General features: G+C 41.7%; 1 protein-coding gene across 1 annotated transcript in view; it reads right to left on the bottom strand.

Moving 5' to 3' along the window:
* The window catches only part of CPA6 (carboxypeptidase A6), a 255,340-nt gene that overhangs the window by 65,194 nt on the left and 171,073 nt on the right, over positions 1–19,073 (bottom strand). Inside the window, exon 3 of the mRNA XM_024127074.1 lies at positions 6,703–6,827. Within this exon, the coding sequence (XP_023982842.1) occupies positions 6,703–6,827 (125 nt within the window). The remainder of the gene's footprint in view (positions 1–6,702; positions 6,828–19,073) is intronic.

Genomic DNA, 19,073 nt, shown 5'->3' with positions numbered 1-19,073 from the left:
CCACTTCATTTAGTTGTTTTTCTGGGGTTTTATCTTGTTCCTTCATCTGGTACATAGCCCTCTGCCTTTTCATCTTGTCTGTCTTTCTGTGAATGTGGTTTTTGTTCCACAGGCTGCAGGATTGTAGTTCTTCTTGCTTCTGCTGTCTGCCCTCTGGTAGATGAGGCTATCTAAGAGGCTTGTGTAAGTTTCCTGATGGGAGGGACTGATGGACTGGTGTTCTTGATGAGACCCCTGAGCTAGATATAGGCCTGTCACCCCAGTACTCACCAATCTCCTCTAACTAGAGCACCATGAAGTAACAAGGTGCTCACTCATTTACGTAAAGATATTAAAGAGCCTCTCAGTGATTTTTCCTGGGCCTGGCAGGTAGCTAAAAAACTTTGCTTTCATATTTTATCTTCCCAAAGAACCTGTGGCTTGGTGGTTTCAGTGCCATTAAAAGAACATGTAATGGCCTCTTTTTTTTTTTTTCGGGACACGGGCCTCTTCACTGTTGTGGCCTCTCCTGTTGCGGAGCACAGGCTCCGGACGCGCAGGCTCAGCGGCCATGGCTCACAGGCCCAGCCACTCTGCGGCATGTGGGATCTTCCCAGACTGGGGCACGAACCCGTGTCCCCTGCATCGGCAGGCGGACTCTCAACCACTGCTCCACCAGGGAAGCCCTGTAATGGCATCTTTAAATGACTTTCAAAGTTGACCTATGTAAGCCACTTAGTAAAACATTACCTTGAATTACTTGAATAAATACTTTTTGGTCCTCAAAGGAAGTAAATTTACTTAGGGTCATGCTGGGTGTAGGAAATTCCTTTTGATTTACTCATTTGTTATTTACCGAGGACCCACGGTGGACAAAGCACTTAATCTGGAATTTATCATCAGCTTACTGTTCTTTTTGTTTCAATTTTCAACTTTAAAACTAGAAACATATTAAAAATCAAGGTAAGGTGTGGTGGCACCATGTTGGTAAATTCCCTTGGTAGCTACTTGCCATGGCTCAAAATATGAGTGGAATTTAGATTGTCAGTCTGAACACGATCTGTATTAATTCTTTCTTTCTTCCCTCAAAGAAAGGAGTTACAGATGAAAGTAGGTTTGTATGGATTAAAGAACTTTACAGTATTGCCAGTGTGGGTGTAAAGAACCAAATGAACTTCTTCATCAACATCCAATCTTCTTGTGTTGTGAGCGAATCTGGGGTGGTCAAGAAAAATGCGAGTTTGATTACGGCTGAGTTGGTTGGTTATAAACTGTCGACAAATTCCAGTTACAGTAGGCAATTTCCAGCGGTCTTTCCCTCTCCAGTACCATCTATCCATTTCTCCTGGCTACTTTTCTCTATTTCAGGAAAGTAAGGGGGAAAAAAAAAGATTTGCCAAAGCCAGCAACCTACAGAAGAATCTCCTTCTGAATTTCCAGTTTAAAAAGATACATGAACGCACACAAAAAAGTTTTCAAAATTATAAAAACCTTTACAGCATGTTTACAAAATTGAGCTCTAGTGTATTACTTTTGCATTATTTCCAAAATGGACAGACTTTCTAAATACTGGGTTGGCCAAAAAGTTTATTCGGGTTTTCCTGCAATATCAGGAAAATGTGAATGAACTTTTTGGCCAACCCAGTATAAACAAGCACAGATAACTTGTTTCCCCTCAACGTAAGACCAGTTCCTCATATTCATCACCAGAAAGTTCTGATGCTGATACATCTGCTTGTTTGGAAACTCTTGGTAGAACCACCACTGTACCCTTTAGAAAGCTAGTATTTTCTCAGGAGTTTCAGTATGAAAAACTATGCTCCTTGATTGATTAGATTCTTAAGTCATTTATCAACTGATAATGATAAACATATTACTAATCACATAACGAAATGAACTGTCTAAATAATTCTAATGGATAATTGCTCCTACAAAATATTTACCTTAATATTTTCTAGTCAAGTTTGCTAGTGTTTTAACCAAAGTAAATGATGAGGTTTTTCAGTTTGAGGTTGTGGAATCACTCTAGTTGGGTATTAGTTTCTTTGATGAATCAACTCTTAAGCTTCTCAGTTTTATTTTAAAGTTTCCAAGTGCCCTAAATAGAGCTGGCCTTTGGATCCCCAGTATTTATCCATTCATTTAGGCCAGTGATTCTCAAGATGGGCTGCTTTAAAATCACTCATGAGCTTTAAAAAATATGCCACACTGAGCCTTACTTAGACAAGAACCTCCTGTGCATGGGTATCGGGCCTTTCTTAAAAAGCTCACCAGGTGATTTTAATATATTGTCAGGCTCAAATTTAGGCTCAAATATATTGTCAGGCTCAAATTCTGGAAACCAGGAATTTAGGCTAATTAATCTGGAAACTGATGGCTCTTAGTCCTCTTAGGTTCTATACTAGATAAAAGTGGAAGAGAGTATTAGAATACAGCTGGTCCTTGCTTCCTTTCTCCTCTCTTGAGTGTGTCTGCTGGATGTGGTAAACTGCCTCTCAGCATTTATGCCTATGCCCTCTTTGGACTTCCTGTGCTGAAAGGGCTGTGAAGCTAAAAAGTACTTTTCCTCGACTCTCTTGCACCTGTGGTTCTGGGTACAAATCTGTGAACTCTGACAAGACAGGAAGTTAAGAACGAGGCACAGGCCATCTGCTGCTGTTGCTGTGGTGTGTCGAGGTCGCAGAGGTGTGACTGTTTAGAGGCAGTCAGGTGGCTGGACTCAGAACTCCAGGGTCTAGTCACCAGCTTCCTGGCATGAGAGGCAATTATGGTAATGACAGTGGTGGCAGCAGTAGCACAGCAACAGCTTCCTGATTGCTGGGCTGTCACACCAGGTCTGCCTGCTTGGTCCTTGTCAAGTAGGCAACTGGAAACCAGCAAGTTGATGAAAAGCCCATGAAATGGAGCCCAAAATGGCTTTTTTAAACTGTTGTAGTTTCTTAGTTCCTTATGGCTGATTATTATTTCTACCCCAATTGTATGCATTCCTAAAATAGCGACTCCTAGATCTGTTAAGAACTTTCCAAGTGATGTCATCACTTAGTACAAAACCACCTCCCCAAAGCTTCCAGGGAGGAGAAGGGGGGTGGTCAAAATTTGAAATTTTTTTTTTTTTTTTTTTTTTTGTGGTACGCGGGCCTCTCACTGTTGTGGCCTCTCCCATTGCGGAGCACAGGCTCAGCGGCCATGGCTCACGGGCCTAGCCGCTCCACGGCATGTGGGATCTTCCCGGACCGGGGCACGAACCCGTGTCCCCTGCATCGGCAGGCGGACTCTCAACCACTGCGCCACCAGGGAAGCCCCAAAATTTGAAATTTTAAAGGTATTTAATTTTCAAAATGTTTGAAATTTTTTTTATGGCAAAAGGAGTCATCTCTTATGTCATATCGTTAAGAGGGCTGGATCACTTGGGGCCAGACACATGTGGTCACATAAAGATGACTATAACTATACATTATGTACAGTTGTACAGAGTAAATGATCATCTTTTGAAAATACTCCTGGCTACAATAATAAAAGTCAATTAAAATGATCTCTACCTACCAGTCCCGTGGAACTTAACTGACTGTTCTCTGTTATTATCTTGGGAACAACAAAATGAATAATTCTAATTGAGTGCTCTCCATGAGGAGACAACTGGTTTAAAACACTCATTTTTTAGACTCTATTCTCTGTGGAATAAAGGGTGATATTTGATTCTGTATCAGTTCCACATGACCTATATTGAATGGCAGGAAATAGAGACTTGTTAAAATAACTGGTATATTCTTTTCTTCCAAATAATAATTAATGAAGCATGTGAGTTTTTATTGAGGACCTATAGATATATAAGCACTTCCCTGAAAGGCATTCAGAGAATCAAAGCATGCCTTCAAAGCTACAGCAATGACTAAAACGTGTTCAATATGAACAAGAGTTTTATGCACAGCTTTGACTTACCCTGTTCTAGAAACACAGATAAAATACCTTTCTGCAAAAAGCCTGTAAGCATTTTAATAAGCCTGTAAATATGTCTCTGGCAGGTAGGTATTTGTGTGGACCAGGGAGTGATGTCACAGCCCCTTTGCACCCATTGGCCCAGCCTTCCACTGAGACTAGGGTTCTCACCATTGACTCAGAGCCATGAACCCTTCCCAGGCCTCGCCAGACATCATCAGGAATCTTTCTGCCAGTTTTGGCAGTACAACCACTTGCTGAAAAGTTGGAGTAGTTGAGGTTAGTCATTTACAATCATGCCTCTCAGGCCTGAAATCCTAGGGTTCCAAACAAAAGGTAACTCACTCCTTCCCTTCTCACTAATTCACTAGCCTGTGTTTCTCCCCCCCAGATTCTACACCGACTCTCGATCTCTTCACCACATCCTTTCTCCTTGTGCCTGTTGGAATCCCTCTTTGATCGTAAATAAAATTCCTACATCCTCCAGTCTCTTCAGAGAACTCTCTCCTCATATTCTCGCCCCAATAGAAACCAGACTCTCTCAAGGACACAGATTCTTTTGTGGCTCTCTCTTCTCCCACTTCTCCGACCACAGGGCCAGAAGGGAGGGAGGTCAGCATCCTCCTGGGCTCCCCTTGGTGCTGCCCCACTAATCTTCTAACTTCCAGGAAAAGCTCATCCTCCCTTCAGCATCAGGCCATTCCTGGTTGCTTACCTCCAAGCTGGTATCTCCTGTCCCAGGAGTACATTCTCTCCCTCCACCTCTAATCTAGCCATAAGCCAAGGAGATTCAAGACTGCTGGGATGGTTTTCTGGTGATTAAGCCTATCTCTCTCTATCTATCTATAACATCTTTATTGGAGTATAATTGCTAGCCCACTCATTCTTGACCTCATCAGCCTCAATGACCTCCACCTCAGCCATCTCCTTCATTGCTACCCCTATAATCTTGTCGCCAGCCATAAATGTTCTTCCCCAGAACTATTAACATCCAATAGCCTACACTTTATCAAAACTTCTTTCCTTCCAGTTTGTTGCCCTCACACCTGTTTTAAATATAAAGATCTTAACCCCTTGATTCTTCCGTCTTGTCCCATCATTCTTCCTAGACTCTCCTCCCTTCCTATCCAGACCAGACCCCATGGATGAATACTTGAGCTAGTATCTCACTAGGAACCTCAACTTCCCTCCACCCTGATCTTTCTGTGGTCCTAACCAACAAAACCTCAACTCTGTATCAGTACTGCAATCTCTCTTCTCTGCAACAGCCACTATTATTGATTCTTACCCCGATTTTTCTCTCACAACACTCTTTAACCCCTATTCCTTTACTCTGAGTAGATAAATTTTGCTTCTCATTTCATCCAGATAATTTGGCTGTGAGTTATGATCTCTTTAAACTTGTTGACTCTCTTCTCCACAATCTTAACTAGATCCACAGTTACCTCTTTGGTCTTATAGGATAAGCTATCTTTCCTAGTGTTCAAACCCCCACCCTCACCTGTGCATTCTTTCCTGCATCATCAATGTCTCCTTTCTTGCTGGTCCTTCCCCTCAGCCTACAGGCCAAAATTGCCTCCTTATCCTAACATGCCAAGTCTCAAGCATCCACTGATGTAGCATCTTCCTGTAGTCACTTCTCACTCTCTGCCTCTCTCCCTATTGTAACTTCTAAGAGTAGTAGAATAGTCTGCTCTACTGCCCCACGCTCTTACCTCCTGTTCACTTTTCTGTCTTCTGCTCCTAACAATCTAATGCTACATTAGAGTTACCAGTGCAATTTCCATCATCAAATCCAAAGGAAACTGACTAACCCTTTTCTGGCAGGATATCACTGCAGCACTTGGTGCCACTGACATCCGTTCTCTCAAAAGGTTTTTGTTTCTTCTTTGACTCCTGCGACTATTTTCCACTTGTTCCATTCTTACTGCTTAACTATTCCTTAAAAAAACAAAACCCTCAAAATATCCAAATCTGTCTACTTAGTCACCAAAGACAAGACTTGGAGTCATCCTTGAGTTCCTCCTCTTCCGCCTACATCCAAACAAGTGCAGAGTCCAGGTGGTTTTGCTTCTGAAACATATTTTGGAGTTCTCTCTTGATTCCAGGACTCCGGTCCTGACTCGGGGGCCTCGTTCTCTCTCATCTGGATCACTACCGTAGCCTGGTACTGCCCCTGCGCCCACTCACGTGTGGTTCCCTTGCTGACATCCTCCAACTGTGCAGCACCACCCCCAAGGTGAGGTCTGAGCTCCTAACTCTGAACAGCAGGCTGCCCACAACCTGGCCTCCCCCCACTTCTCCAGCGTCTTTTCTTTCTGCTCCCCAACTTATACCAGTTCCCTGCACACATACTATGCTGCTTCTTGCCTTTGCTTGCATTGGCCCCTCTGCCTTCAAGGTCCTGAGTCTCATCCTTTATCCTTTGCCTAACTGACACAGCTCCTGCAGAGTCTGGCTTTTGTCTGTCCCTGTCTCCCTATCCATCTTGTAGGCATGGATAAGCTACTCTCCTTTCCTCACACAGTAAAATGCTTCCATGTTTACACTGATTACTTACAGGTAATGGTGAAATGACAGGGAAGTGTGGTTGCTTCCCCCTCCCCCATTACACTAATAAGGAGCTCATGAAAGGCAAATATAACTGTGTTATGTTCATGTTGGTTTCCCCAATGTGAAAAACAGGACCTGAAACACAGTTGTTGGCACTCAGTGCATAACCTGAATACAGTTACCATTCAGTTCAACTGAGTACAAATGAATTAAGCAAGGAAAAAGCATGCTTACTTGTACTGGATGTTGGTTTCCTGTAGGAAGGCTAACAGGGCTCGGGAACCATTGTGGGGAATATGGACATCAGTAACTGTTCCCTCTGATACCTGGGAGATACTGCTGGGCTGCCACAGGTCCACCTGTAGTGCAGGAACCAACCTATAATTCATATTCAATGTAGGTGGGGAAAGATCCATGTCACAATGTCAAACATGTTGTCTTGTTTGCATACAGCAATACCAAACACATTTTAGAATTAGACTCAATGCTTACATCATCAGGGTAAAACTCCTAGTTGATTTTGAATTTAGTGTCCAAATTATATGACAGCCATATAGAATGTGATCGTTTACAAGTAATAGTTTAAAGACCAATCCATTAAAGTCACAAGGTAAAAATGAGGTAAAATAGTTTTAAGTATGACTTTGATATTGCTTAAAATTATTTATTGCACAAATATTTAAATACTAGTAAGAAAGAGAAAGATCTAAGTGACCCTTCATCCTACTATACGAGCAAATCGTGGTAACTTGACAACGTTTGGTAACTTTAAATGGAGCATTCTCCTGATGCCACCTCCCACCACGACTTATGCCTGTTCACCAGTTACTCCACAGCCTTCACGTGTCAGTAGAAACATGCCTTTCTCAGGGGGGGACTTGTCAGCTAGGGTAGGGCTCCTTGTCATAGTTCTTAGAGCACCTCGTGCTTCTTTCATCACGTAACTGCCTCTTAGCAGAACGTAAGCTCCACGAGGGCAAAGGATTTGTCCACTTGGTTACCACCCCATTCCAAGCGCCTGAAACGATGCCTTGTGCATATTAGCAACTCAGTCGTTATTTGCTGCATGAGTGAGTGTAGACCCCGCAGGGTAACTGACTACACGTTCATCACGTGTTCAGTGTTTTGCAGGAATGCTGGAACCATGTTTGGCTTACAGCAGTGTTCCCAGCGCTTGTCTAGTGCTCCATGCCTGGTAGGAGCTGCACAGGCATTGAAAGAATGACTGAATTCAGTGGGCATGGAGGACAGCCCCATCTTCTGCACAAGCCAAGAGCTACATTTGCAATACGGCACAGTTTGCCTGTGCGGTCACGTCTACGTCTCCTCTTTGGGACCCCCTCTTCCTGCGTTTCCCGTCTTGGTCTGCTGCAGGATCTTGATCTCTGCTAAGACCTCATCTGATAAAGTTTAGTTACTTCATCTTTACTTAGGTGTCAGTGTCCGCATCCTGGTAGGGAACTCTAGGAGACCAAAAATACTTCGGGACTGAAGGAAATACACCCCTGGTGGTATAATTTCACCTGGAACAGGGTAGAGAGGCATTTATCTGGGGGACAATGAATTTACCTGTTTCTCTTTCAAGAAGCTTTTACTCCTCTGCTAACTTGCAAGGGCAACTCTGACTCAACTAACAAGCTAATCCAGCAAGCACAGCACAACGGAATTGTGGGCCGGGAGGAATGCTGAGGGTCATCTGATCCATCTGTCGGCCCCTGGGCAAGGATACATCTAGGACTGGACCCAGCTGTCCCCATTTGATGCATCTAAACCACATCTTTTATGTTTCCCAAAGAAGGAGAGTCGACACTATCCGAATTTAACTCGTATCCACATTTAACAAGATTGTCAGACATTTTCTGAATCCTTTACACCACAGCACACTTTTCATTTTTTCTTGTTCCATTCTTCAGTGAGGAATGGCTGATTTCTTGCCCTTGTGAGATAAAGCACTTTTTGCTACATGTTAGATTTTCTAATCCTTTAGTCATCTTTGCCTCTAAACCCATTACAGAGACAGATTTTGATATTAAGGTGTATCCCCTAATACCTGTGGAGATGAGGAAGCAGTGCTCTATTTAGAGGGTGGAGAGCCACAGAAACCTGAAATATCTGAACAACCACTCTGGTGATGAGTCTGTAAGTGCAGTTTTCTGGGCCATATGCTATTATAAGTATCCTCATCCCGCAGAAGAGAGTAGCTTCCCCAGAGGAAAATTCCATGGAAGAAACAGACCCTATGGCCTGACCTGGAGAAGGCTTCCTAGGAAACGTCATCAGAAAACAGCTGGTCTAAAAGAAACCAACAAAAAAGAATTTGCAAAAATCAGGAACTGTATTTTGTTTTGATATTAGGAAAGTAAATTAAAATGAATTGTATTGTTCTCCAGTAATATTTTAGGGAAGGGGTGCTTGGATAAGTAACATGGATATTTCAGTCTGGGTGGCAGGCAGATGCCTGTATCAAGATATAGGGGACAGTAATACTCACGTGAGATTTGTAAAGTACCTCCCACTTTATAGGTGTTTCTAGACTCAGGTTCATAGAAGTGAAGTCACTTTCCCAAGGATGCACAGCTACCAAACGGTGACACAGGATATGCCTAACTCCAGTGCCCATAGTTTGCTGGCTGGGTAAGTGTTTCCAGGATTTCCTGGGACTATCTCAGAATACGAAGCACCTTCCAACTTCCTGACTTAGTGTTTGAGACAGTCTGGTTGGTGGGTCTCACATCCTGGTCTGTCCTGTTAGGGGCTTTTTGCCCTAAGAATTAAATATGCAGGTATTTCAAAGTTCTAATCAGCCCACCATGGGCAGGTTACCATCAATCATTTCTGTAGAGCCTGATCCCATCTGGATGAAGTGGTTCTGAACTGACCCTGGATTATGATGACAAAGTATCACTGGCCTGGTCAGGATGGCCTAAGGCTGTTTGCCAACCAACTGTCTCAGGTCTTCACTGCAAACAGCCATCTGATATTCCAAGGAAAGGATGCTCCTTTGCAGAGCCTTCTGGCCTTGGAAGCTGGTGGTTGTTCCCATGCATTCCTTTCCTTATATGACTACTAGTCACAGCCAGATCTATTTAAGAGGTGGAGGCTGTTTAGTGTAAAGGTCAACAGCATGGACTTGGGAATTCAACGGCTCTGGGCTGGAATGCTAGCTCTGTAGCATTGACTGCATGACTTTGGGTGAGGTTTTAACATTTCTGAGCCTTAGATTCCTCATCTGTACTGTGAAGATCATTTTAAAACCTACCTATAGGTTTTTTGTTTTTAAGATTAACTGGAATATTAGAAGCAAAACACATAGCAGAGAGTCTGGCACACAGTGACAGCTTGAAAGCTATTAACTTTGCTCTTATCGTTATCTAAAAGCATATGGGTGGCCAACATGGTGGAGTAGGAAGACCTAGAGCTCACCTCCTCCCAAGGGCACACCATAATTACAACTATTTACTGAGCAGCTATGGATGAGAATGACCTGAAGACTAGCAGAAAGGATTTGCCACAACTAAAGGTATAAAGAAGGAACCACAACGAGACGGTAGGAAGGATGGAGATGCAGTATAGTCAAGACCGCACCCCTGGGTAGATGACCCACAACCAGGAGGAAAATCACGATTGCAGGGGTTCTTCCCAAGGAACAAGGGGTCTGAGCCTCACACTGGGCTCCTGCAAAGGAAGATGAGCCCCAGACTGTCTGGCTTTGAAGGCCAGTGTGACTGAGACTCCCCCTGGGGACATAGATACTGATGGCAGCCATTTTGGGAAGCTCATGGTGCCACAAGGACACGGCTGCTGGCAAACTCCATTTTGGGGTCCTCCCTCTAGCCTATTAGTGCGAGGTGCTAACCTGCTCATCAGGTTAGCAGCCTGGTGACCCGGCAGCGTCCCCCTGAGGCAGGGCCTGGTAGCAAAATGCTTTAAAAAAGGAACAATTAGAGAATAAAAAAGAGCAGAAATTTATAATCCAATAGAATAATTAGAAAACAAAGTTGAGAAAATTTCCCAAGATGTAGCACAAAATGGTAAAAAGATGGCAAATAGAGAAAATATAAGAAAAGAAATTAAATCAAAGTCCAACATCTGATGAATGAGAGTCATAAAGACAGAGTAGAAGGGAGAACATTATCAGATCATTTATACAAGAATTTTCAGAACTGAAAAACATGAATTTCCAGATTAAAAGGGGTTACTGAAAGCACAATGAATAGACCCACGCCAAATTACATCATCATAAAATTTCAGAATACCAGGAATAAAGAAAAGATCTTAAAAGCTTTTAGACAGTTTACGCTAATAACCAACGAGCCACGGGACTTAACATTTCCAGCAATAGAGAGAACTAGAAAACTTCAACACTCTTCTGCTGCAAGACAACTAGAAAATACTGAATTAAATATAATTAACATTCCTTTAAAAGTAGAGTGGAGCTCCCCGCCCAAACATAAGGGAAATTCCCAGTAGCCTAAAATAAAGAAGAAAATGACAGGGCTGTGTGCACGTGGGTTATGATGGTAATTCAGGTTCAGAATTGTGGGAATCTGTCACAACCATACAGGGAATAAGGTTGAGATCTGGGGCCCAAAGTTTGGAGCTGGAACTGAGATTCTAGCATAAAACTAGAACTTCAAAGGGCAATAGCCTCAGTGAAAGAGTAGGAATTAAAACAAAACAAAGGAACTACACACCAGTAAGATTTGATAGGGAGGCAGTTTGTGGTAATAAATGCAAAACCCCTCCAGACAAAGATGTACCCTCAAGCCAGGCCACGCAGAATTCTTTCATCTGAAACCTGGTTGAAGAAGAGCTCGTGAAAAAAAATTATAAAACACATGAGTAAGGTATCTGCTGTAAGTAAAAGCCAATATATTCAACACATAGCAGGATTATTCAACTCAAGATCTTCATAGTATTTAAAGGAACGGCTAGAGCAATTTCCTGAAAAAGAAAGGAAATGAAGGGCTCTTGGAATTTCTGAAGATGAGATACTTTGATGTGGTTATCACTGCATACAGATGGAATATTTAAGACAATTACGTTATTAACGGGGGAAAGGTAAAGGAGCTTCAAGGGAGGGAAAGTGTCTACAAAAACGCAGAAAAAAGCATCAGAAAAAAATAGTTTCAAAAAAGAAATAAGAAAATACGTCAGTAAATATAGTTAATTAAAAAGGATTACATTCATCAGTTTAAAAGAGCATGAATATTGAATAGTAAAAAGTATTCTCCTCAGTACTGGTTACAAGAGACATAAAATAAAAACAACGAAAACAAAAGAATGGAAAAAGATAAATACCATACAAATACTAAAGAAAAAAAAGCTGGTAGAACTATATTCATAGCAAAGCATTTAGGGCAAAACCACTTTTGGGGATAATATAGTAATATGTATATCACTATATATAGTGTACAAATATAAAAATACGTCTATCTATATACATATGTATGTACATATGCACATCCATCTATACTGATAAAATGCTCGATATACCAGGAAGATATAAATACTACAATCTGAGTGTATCCAATAAAACAGTATCAAAATATATATGGCAAAAATGGACAATATCATCAGGATTTTAAATTATAAATCTTCCATTATATCTCAGTAACCAAAAGATCAGAATTGCTTCCCAAGCCCACTTAGAAATTTTTTGAAAATTAACTCAATACCAGGCTACAGAATAAGTTTTAACAAATGTCAGAGAATTCATGTCAAACAAATGTTCTCTGATTACAGTGTAATTAAATTTAGAAATCAATGACAAAATATATCTACATTTAGAAATTAAAAAACAGACTTTAAATAACTTGTGGGTTAAAGAAGACACTGTAGGAAAATTAGGACTAAATCAAAACTAAATAGGACATTTCTAAGAGAGAAATTTATGACCTTAAATGATCCTGTTACAGAAGAATAAAGATGAGAAATTGATGAGTCATATGTCTAAATCAAGAAGTCAGAAAAATAGTAATACACAAAAAAAATAGAATACAGGGCATAATAAAAAGAGGATAAATTGATAAAACGGAAAACAAAAGTAATGGTGAGGATCAAGAAAACCAAAAATTAAAACATTTAAAATAGAAAAATTATTAGCACATCTGCTTAAGAACAAAAGAATGCAGGTTCAAATGACTAATATTAGCAGCGAGAAAGTGATAGCCTGAGGAAAACGATTATAAGCCAATCTTACTTATGAACGTAGGTGCCAACCCTAGAAATGTATGTTAGCAAACTAAATATAGGAAAAAGGTATTAACATCATTACTGAATGCAATTATTAGTTTAACATTATTAGTGTATTTCATCATATTAATAGTAATGTATTAAAGAAAAGCCATATGATCGTATCAATACGCTCAGAAAAAAAAAGTATCTGTAGAAATTAGTACTGAAAAAGTATACTTCCTTAGGCTATTAAAGAGTATCTACCAAAAATCTTCAGCAAGCATCTGTATACAAGAGTAGTGTTAGAAGCATTCATTTTAAAGTCAGAAACAAAGTAAATGTACTTTAATGCCAGTTCCACAGATTCTCATACTGAGGGTCACTGCCAGCAAAAGAATAAAGAAAAAAAAAAAAGGCTAAGAACCTGAAGAAACAAGACTGTCATTATTCACAAATCACTGTATACAGAGAGGGCAAGAGAGTCAATACAGGTAAACCGTGAAAATTCAAAGATTAGCAGCATTTAGAGATATAATATCAAAGTAAATATATACACACACATCAATGTAAATGTGTTTTGATCAGCCTTGAAATATCTTCACAAAAATAACATTAAGTGAAAAAGCAGGTTATAGATGAGTAGGTATAGGTGATGTCACCAAAATGGTGACATAGGAGACCCCAGCCCCCATCCTCCAACAAAGATCAACAATTAGATAGCCACAAATAAAATCAGCTCTGGATGAGATTTGGAGTCTCCTTAAGTTTCAGCAACACAGTGGAACAAAAAAAAAAAGGAGAATAACTGCACAAGAAGAAAGACAGCTTCATTTTGCCTGCATCATCCCATCCCCCAAATCAGCATTGCTCAGTACCAAGAGGGAACATCCCAGTTAGAAAGCATTCCCCTCTGTAGGAAAGGAAGAGCAAGGCAAGCAACCAGCTTCTGCAGTCTTTGGGGCGCTACACGAAGGCCCTGCTTCAGTTTCATCTTACCCAGACTGGCAAAGCTGAAACGTACAGCGAGGGCTAGGAACAAGGAAGAAAAGCAGGGGCTCCTGCTAGCAGCCATGTAGTGGGAGTGATCCTGATTCACAGTGACCTCTTTAAAGAGAAACTGAGTAGGAATTGCCACTGAAGAAGGAACCAGTGGCCAACACAGCTGCCACAGACCTGCACATTTCATCAGCTTTTGCCCCAAAGGTATTCATATTTGCTGATGCCAGCTGTCTGAGTTCCCCCTCTCCCTACCCACTACCTCCAATCCTGGCAGAGCCTGGGAACTGTACCAGCAGCCAGCTCAGGCCTCTGTGGCTGTGCAAGTACAAACATTTGACCTGCTTTGACCCCTGTGGCTGACCCCCACTACTGTGCGTGTACTCAGGGCTGCCCCTCCAGCTGGGCACTTGTATGCAACTGAACTATGCTCATTACCAGGCTCCACTGCAGCGTGCCCACCTTGAGGGAGATTGTATAGCCAGAGGAGAGCATGCTGACAGCCAGGGCCCCTGCAACTGCCTGTGGGCCCAGCTGAGGCCCTGTCTTCTGTCACTGGCCTGCACCATGATGCTCACCTGTAGTTAGCTTCTCCAGCTGCACACCTGCCTCGCCCAACCCTGTCACCAGCCTCACTGCAGTGCACACACCCAGGGGGAGATTGCGTAGTGATGGGAGGGCACACCAACAACCAGGGCTCCTGTAGTTTCCAGTAAGCTCAGGCTATCCCTGACCCTTGCTGCCTGTCTTGGCCCCTATTACTACAAGTATATCTGCATCCAGCCCCTGCTACTACACAGGCACCTGCAGTCGGTCCCCACAGCTGAGTGTGTGCATACCACCTGCTCTGGTCACCAGTGCTGCTTGCCCTGATCTGTAGCCATTGGACCTGGAGGGGCGGCCAAGGACCCCAACAGCCCTTGCATCCACCATGAATCCCCCACAAGTGTTTGCAAAGGACCACACAGTTGTTGATGCTTTGTGGACCTCAGTGGTCTGAGCTGAAAAGCCATCATACACCCCTGGACCTGGGACCACTACATGTCCCCACAGTTGCACCCTGTACCATAAGACCCTAGCATCACAGCATGCCCCAGCATGCCCCCACCTGCAGGTGAAAGTCTTCCCTTAGGGAAGTCAGTCCACAAAATCTGGAAGAAGTGACTGCCCCTTCAAATGTGCAGATACTTACGCAAGGCTACAGGCATCACAAAGAATTAGAGACTCATGACTCTACCAAAGGAATATAGTAAACCTCCAGTAACTGGCCCCAAGGAAATGGAGATTCAGGAATTGCCTGACCAAATGGACCTAACAGACATTCCACTCATGGAGAGGAAACTGTCTCTATTTACAGATGACGTAAAATTATATATAGAAAACCCTAAAGATGCCACCAAATGCCTGTTAGAACTGATAACCTAGCTCAGAAAAGTTATAGGATACAAAAATCAATTGTGCTGGGCTTCCCTGGTGGCGCAGTGGTTGAGAATCTGCCTGCCAATGCAGGGGACACGGGTTCGTGCCCCGGTCCGGGAAGATCCCACATGCCGCGGAGCAACTGGGCCCGTGAGCCACAACTACTGAGCCTGCGCGCCTGGAGCTTGTGCTCTGCAACAAGAGAGGCCGCGACAGTGAGAGGCCCACGCACCGCAATGAAGAGTGGCCCCCACTCGCAGCAACTAAAGAAAGCCCACGCACAGAAATGAAGACCCAACACAGCCAAAAATAAATAAATAAAATTTTTAAAAAATCAATTATGCTTCTATACACTAACAATGAACTATCAGAAAGAGAAATTAAGAAAACAATTCCATTTACAACTGCATCAAAAAGAACAAAATAAATAAATTTGACCAAGGAGATGAAAGACCCATATACTGAAAACTAAAGAGACACCGAGGAAAGAATTTGAAGAAGACACAAATAAATGGAAAGATATTCTGTGCTCATAGACTGGAAGAATTAATATTGTTTACATGTACCTACTACCCAAAGCAATCTACAGATTCAATGCAATCCCTATGGAAATTCCAATAGCAATTTTCTTATAGTGCAAACAATCCTAAAATTTGTATGGAACCACAAAACACTTAAAATAGCAAAAGCAATCTTGAGAAAGAAGAACAAAGTTGGAGGCATCACACTTTCTGATTTCAAACTATATTATAAAGAGATAGCAATAAAACAGTATGAAATTGGCATAAAAACAGACACATATATTAATGGAACAGAATAGAGAGCCTAGAAATAAATCTATGCATATATGGTCAATTAATTTACAACAAAGGAGCCAAGAATGTACAATGGGGAAAGGATAGTCTCTTCAATAAATGGTGCTGGGAAACTGGACAGCCACATGCAAAAGAATGAAACTTGACCACTATTTTACATCATACACAAAAATCAACTCAAAATGGATTAAAGACTTGAAGCCCTGAATGCCCTGTCAGGGAATACGTACACATTGAAGATCATGTCTCGGGTATAATATTCCCTAACAGTATCAGGTAGCACTAGCCTAAGTCTTTTCTTGCAATGCCGCCTCCTATCCAGTGCCTGTCATGAGGATGTATCAGATTCTAAGTAATACATGCTTTGAAAAATACACTGTTAAATAGCTATTATCTACTATGTCCATTTGCATTATCTGGCAAGAAACCATTATACTACTGCCTTTTCAAACTTTAGAGAGCATTCGACTTATCAGCTTCATGGATATCTGGATAAAATGAAGATTCTTGGGACCTACTACCAGAAATCCTAATTTCAAGGGTCCTGGGTTGGCCCAAGGGAATCTGATTTTCAACGAGGGCACTAGGCAATTCTGAAGTAATTGTTCTGAGGACCATGCTTTATGAAAGTCCTGTTAGGACTGTTCTTTCAAGTAGGCATTCATGACAACACCAAATTTAACTATAGTTTTGAAGACTCTGAAATTTTCTCTGTTTACTTTGTACATCAAGAAACCCTTAGTAGCACTTAATCAGCTACTCATTTGCAGTGACTCTTGGAGAAAGGTTACGTCTTGCACCAGTTTTAGAGGAAAACTCATTTGTTTGGCTGCAGAAGAGGACTTGCATACAGCTGTTGATGCAGGGATGGGAACCAAGTCCACTCTCAATTTGTCCTGAGTCAAATCTACACATTATCTGCATTTTCAGAAAATGTTCAAATGCAGATACAGTCTGTTCTGGTATAATGTGCATTTCCATAATTCAAAGTAGCTTCAGCATGATTGGTAACTGTCTTAATCAGTTTTGGCTGCTATAATAGATTGGGTGCCTTATAAACAACAGAAATTTATTTCTCACAATTCTGGAAGCTGGGAAGTCCAAGATCAAGGTGCCGGCACATTAGGTGTCTGGTGAGAGCCTGCTTCCTGGTTCATAGCCTTCTTGCTGTGTTCTCATGTGGTGGAAGGGGCAAGGGAGTGTTCCGGGCAAGTTCACTGATCCCGTGCATGAGGGCTTAACCCTCATGACAATCACTTCCTCAAAGCCCTACCTTCTAATACCATCACTTTGGGGATTAGGTTTCAACATATGAATTTTGGGGGCACACAAACATTCAGTCTATAGCAGTAATGCAGGGTAATGTCAAAATAATACTGAATTTGCATTGGTTCCTATATGATTTTCCCAGTGCATTAATGTCTTACGCTGACAAGGAATAGGAGCTGAATATAAAGTGTACTCTGCAGAGGAACACAGCAAGGCACAGAGGAATTCAGGACAGTTCAAAGTCCCATTCACCCCATATTCTCACACTTGGCTCAGCTTGGCCACTGCTTGCTTGAAAGTACCCTTTGTTTGGTTTTCCCTGATCCTTCTGAATACTATCCTTGTCACTATTGAAGCTCAGTGGCCTCAACCTTCCTGTCACCCCTTTCCATCAAGCCACTGTTATTTCCTGCAATAAATACCTATATTTACCGTACCTATATCAACTATGTAGTATTTGTTCATTAGGAATTTAACATACCTTTTAAATCATGCTAGTATTTTATCTTGTTGTTGTTTTTGTTAGTATTCTGTATATAAAGTTGCATAGGTTTGAATGGTCTGTCACTAATCTAATTTTCTCAAAAGCCCTGTTGTTTTTAGTATATAATTTTGTAGAATGCAAGGTTTTATGAAATGCACATATTGCACTATAGCGAAAACATCTATATTCTTAAACAAAATAGAAACGATCATCTATCTATGTGCTGTTTGAAATCATTTATGTCTTGGTCTCCATGAAGAGGACTACTGGAGAATGGGCAGGTTTGGGCTCCGAGTTTGGAATCATTAAAATCATTGCTTTGTTGCACCACATCAAGGGGTTTGGTTTACAAATTGCAACTTGTTACAAGTGGCAGATGCACAACTCTTCTTTTAACCCAGCTTCAGAGCCTACGCCTGTCAGTTGAAATATGCTGCCCAATTTTTGTTTGACAAATAAAGATCCAAGAATCAAACCTGGAACTCTCTACAAAAACAAGTATGGAAAGAAAGAGGTGGATTTCTTTGGAGGATCTTGAAGCTCTGAGGTAGCCAATAAGGGCCCGGGGCTTCTTGTGGCATAATGTATGATAAGAATGACAATTTTTACTCTGCTATTATTTTTTTAAACTATCTTCACCATATTTAAGTGCACACAGTTCTGTAGGGTTAAGTACAATCACACTGGGAAACAGGTCTGCAGAACATCTCTACCCATTAAACAACAACTTCCTTTCCCCCTCTCAGCACTATTATTTTTTAAAATTCCTGACCATTTGCCAACGGAGTAAGTGGTTACTGCAGGAATATCTAAAATTGCCTTTAGCCTGCAGAGTCATAAAAAAATTCAGAGAACCAAGGGAATTAACTTTAACCAGGTTTAAGATAAATCCAGGAAAAGAAATACTTCTAAGAGTAGAAATGTGGTCAGGATGTATCAATTCTTAATTCACAGCAAGGAACTCTGGTTAATATTAAGCTGGCCTGAGGACTTTCATGGCAACTCAGTAGCACCCACTGCTACTTTCGGTCGTGTTTAGCAGTGCCACAGCCCAGAAAACAGAGTATAAATTAGGAGTGGGCTGCCCTGGCAGTGGCTTTCCTGCTAAATAGCCATGAATAAGTCATGAAGTCTAACAGGCACTGCAAAGCTCATGCACCAAAAACAGATGTCCCTCATCCTCGAGGAGTTGACTCCTTCTGAATAATCTCAGTGAACAATCCTTTAGGGGTACTTAGATTACCTTTTTCTTGAGACATCATGCTGCTTTACGCTTTGCTAAATGTCTAATCCATATGACTTTATCAAGGCACCAAATCTGTTTAGTGTCCTTTGATGTGGGTTGCAAATATAATTCACTGCTCTGTCATGTATATCTCTGAAATGGAACTTTAAACTGTCTTCCATTGACCCCCCAACCTCCCCCGGATCCAAGCAGAGCTTAT

This window comes from Physeter macrocephalus, chromosome 15, assembly GCF_002837175.3.
Source record: "Physeter macrocephalus isolate SW-GA chromosome 15, ASM283717v5, whole genome shotgun sequence".
Taxonomy (NCBI): domain Eukaryota; kingdom Metazoa; phylum Chordata; class Mammalia; order Artiodactyla; family Physeteridae; genus Physeter; species Physeter macrocephalus.
The sequence above is the reverse complement of the archived record's forward strand: the minus strand, read 5'-3'. Positions and strand labels throughout refer to the sequence as shown.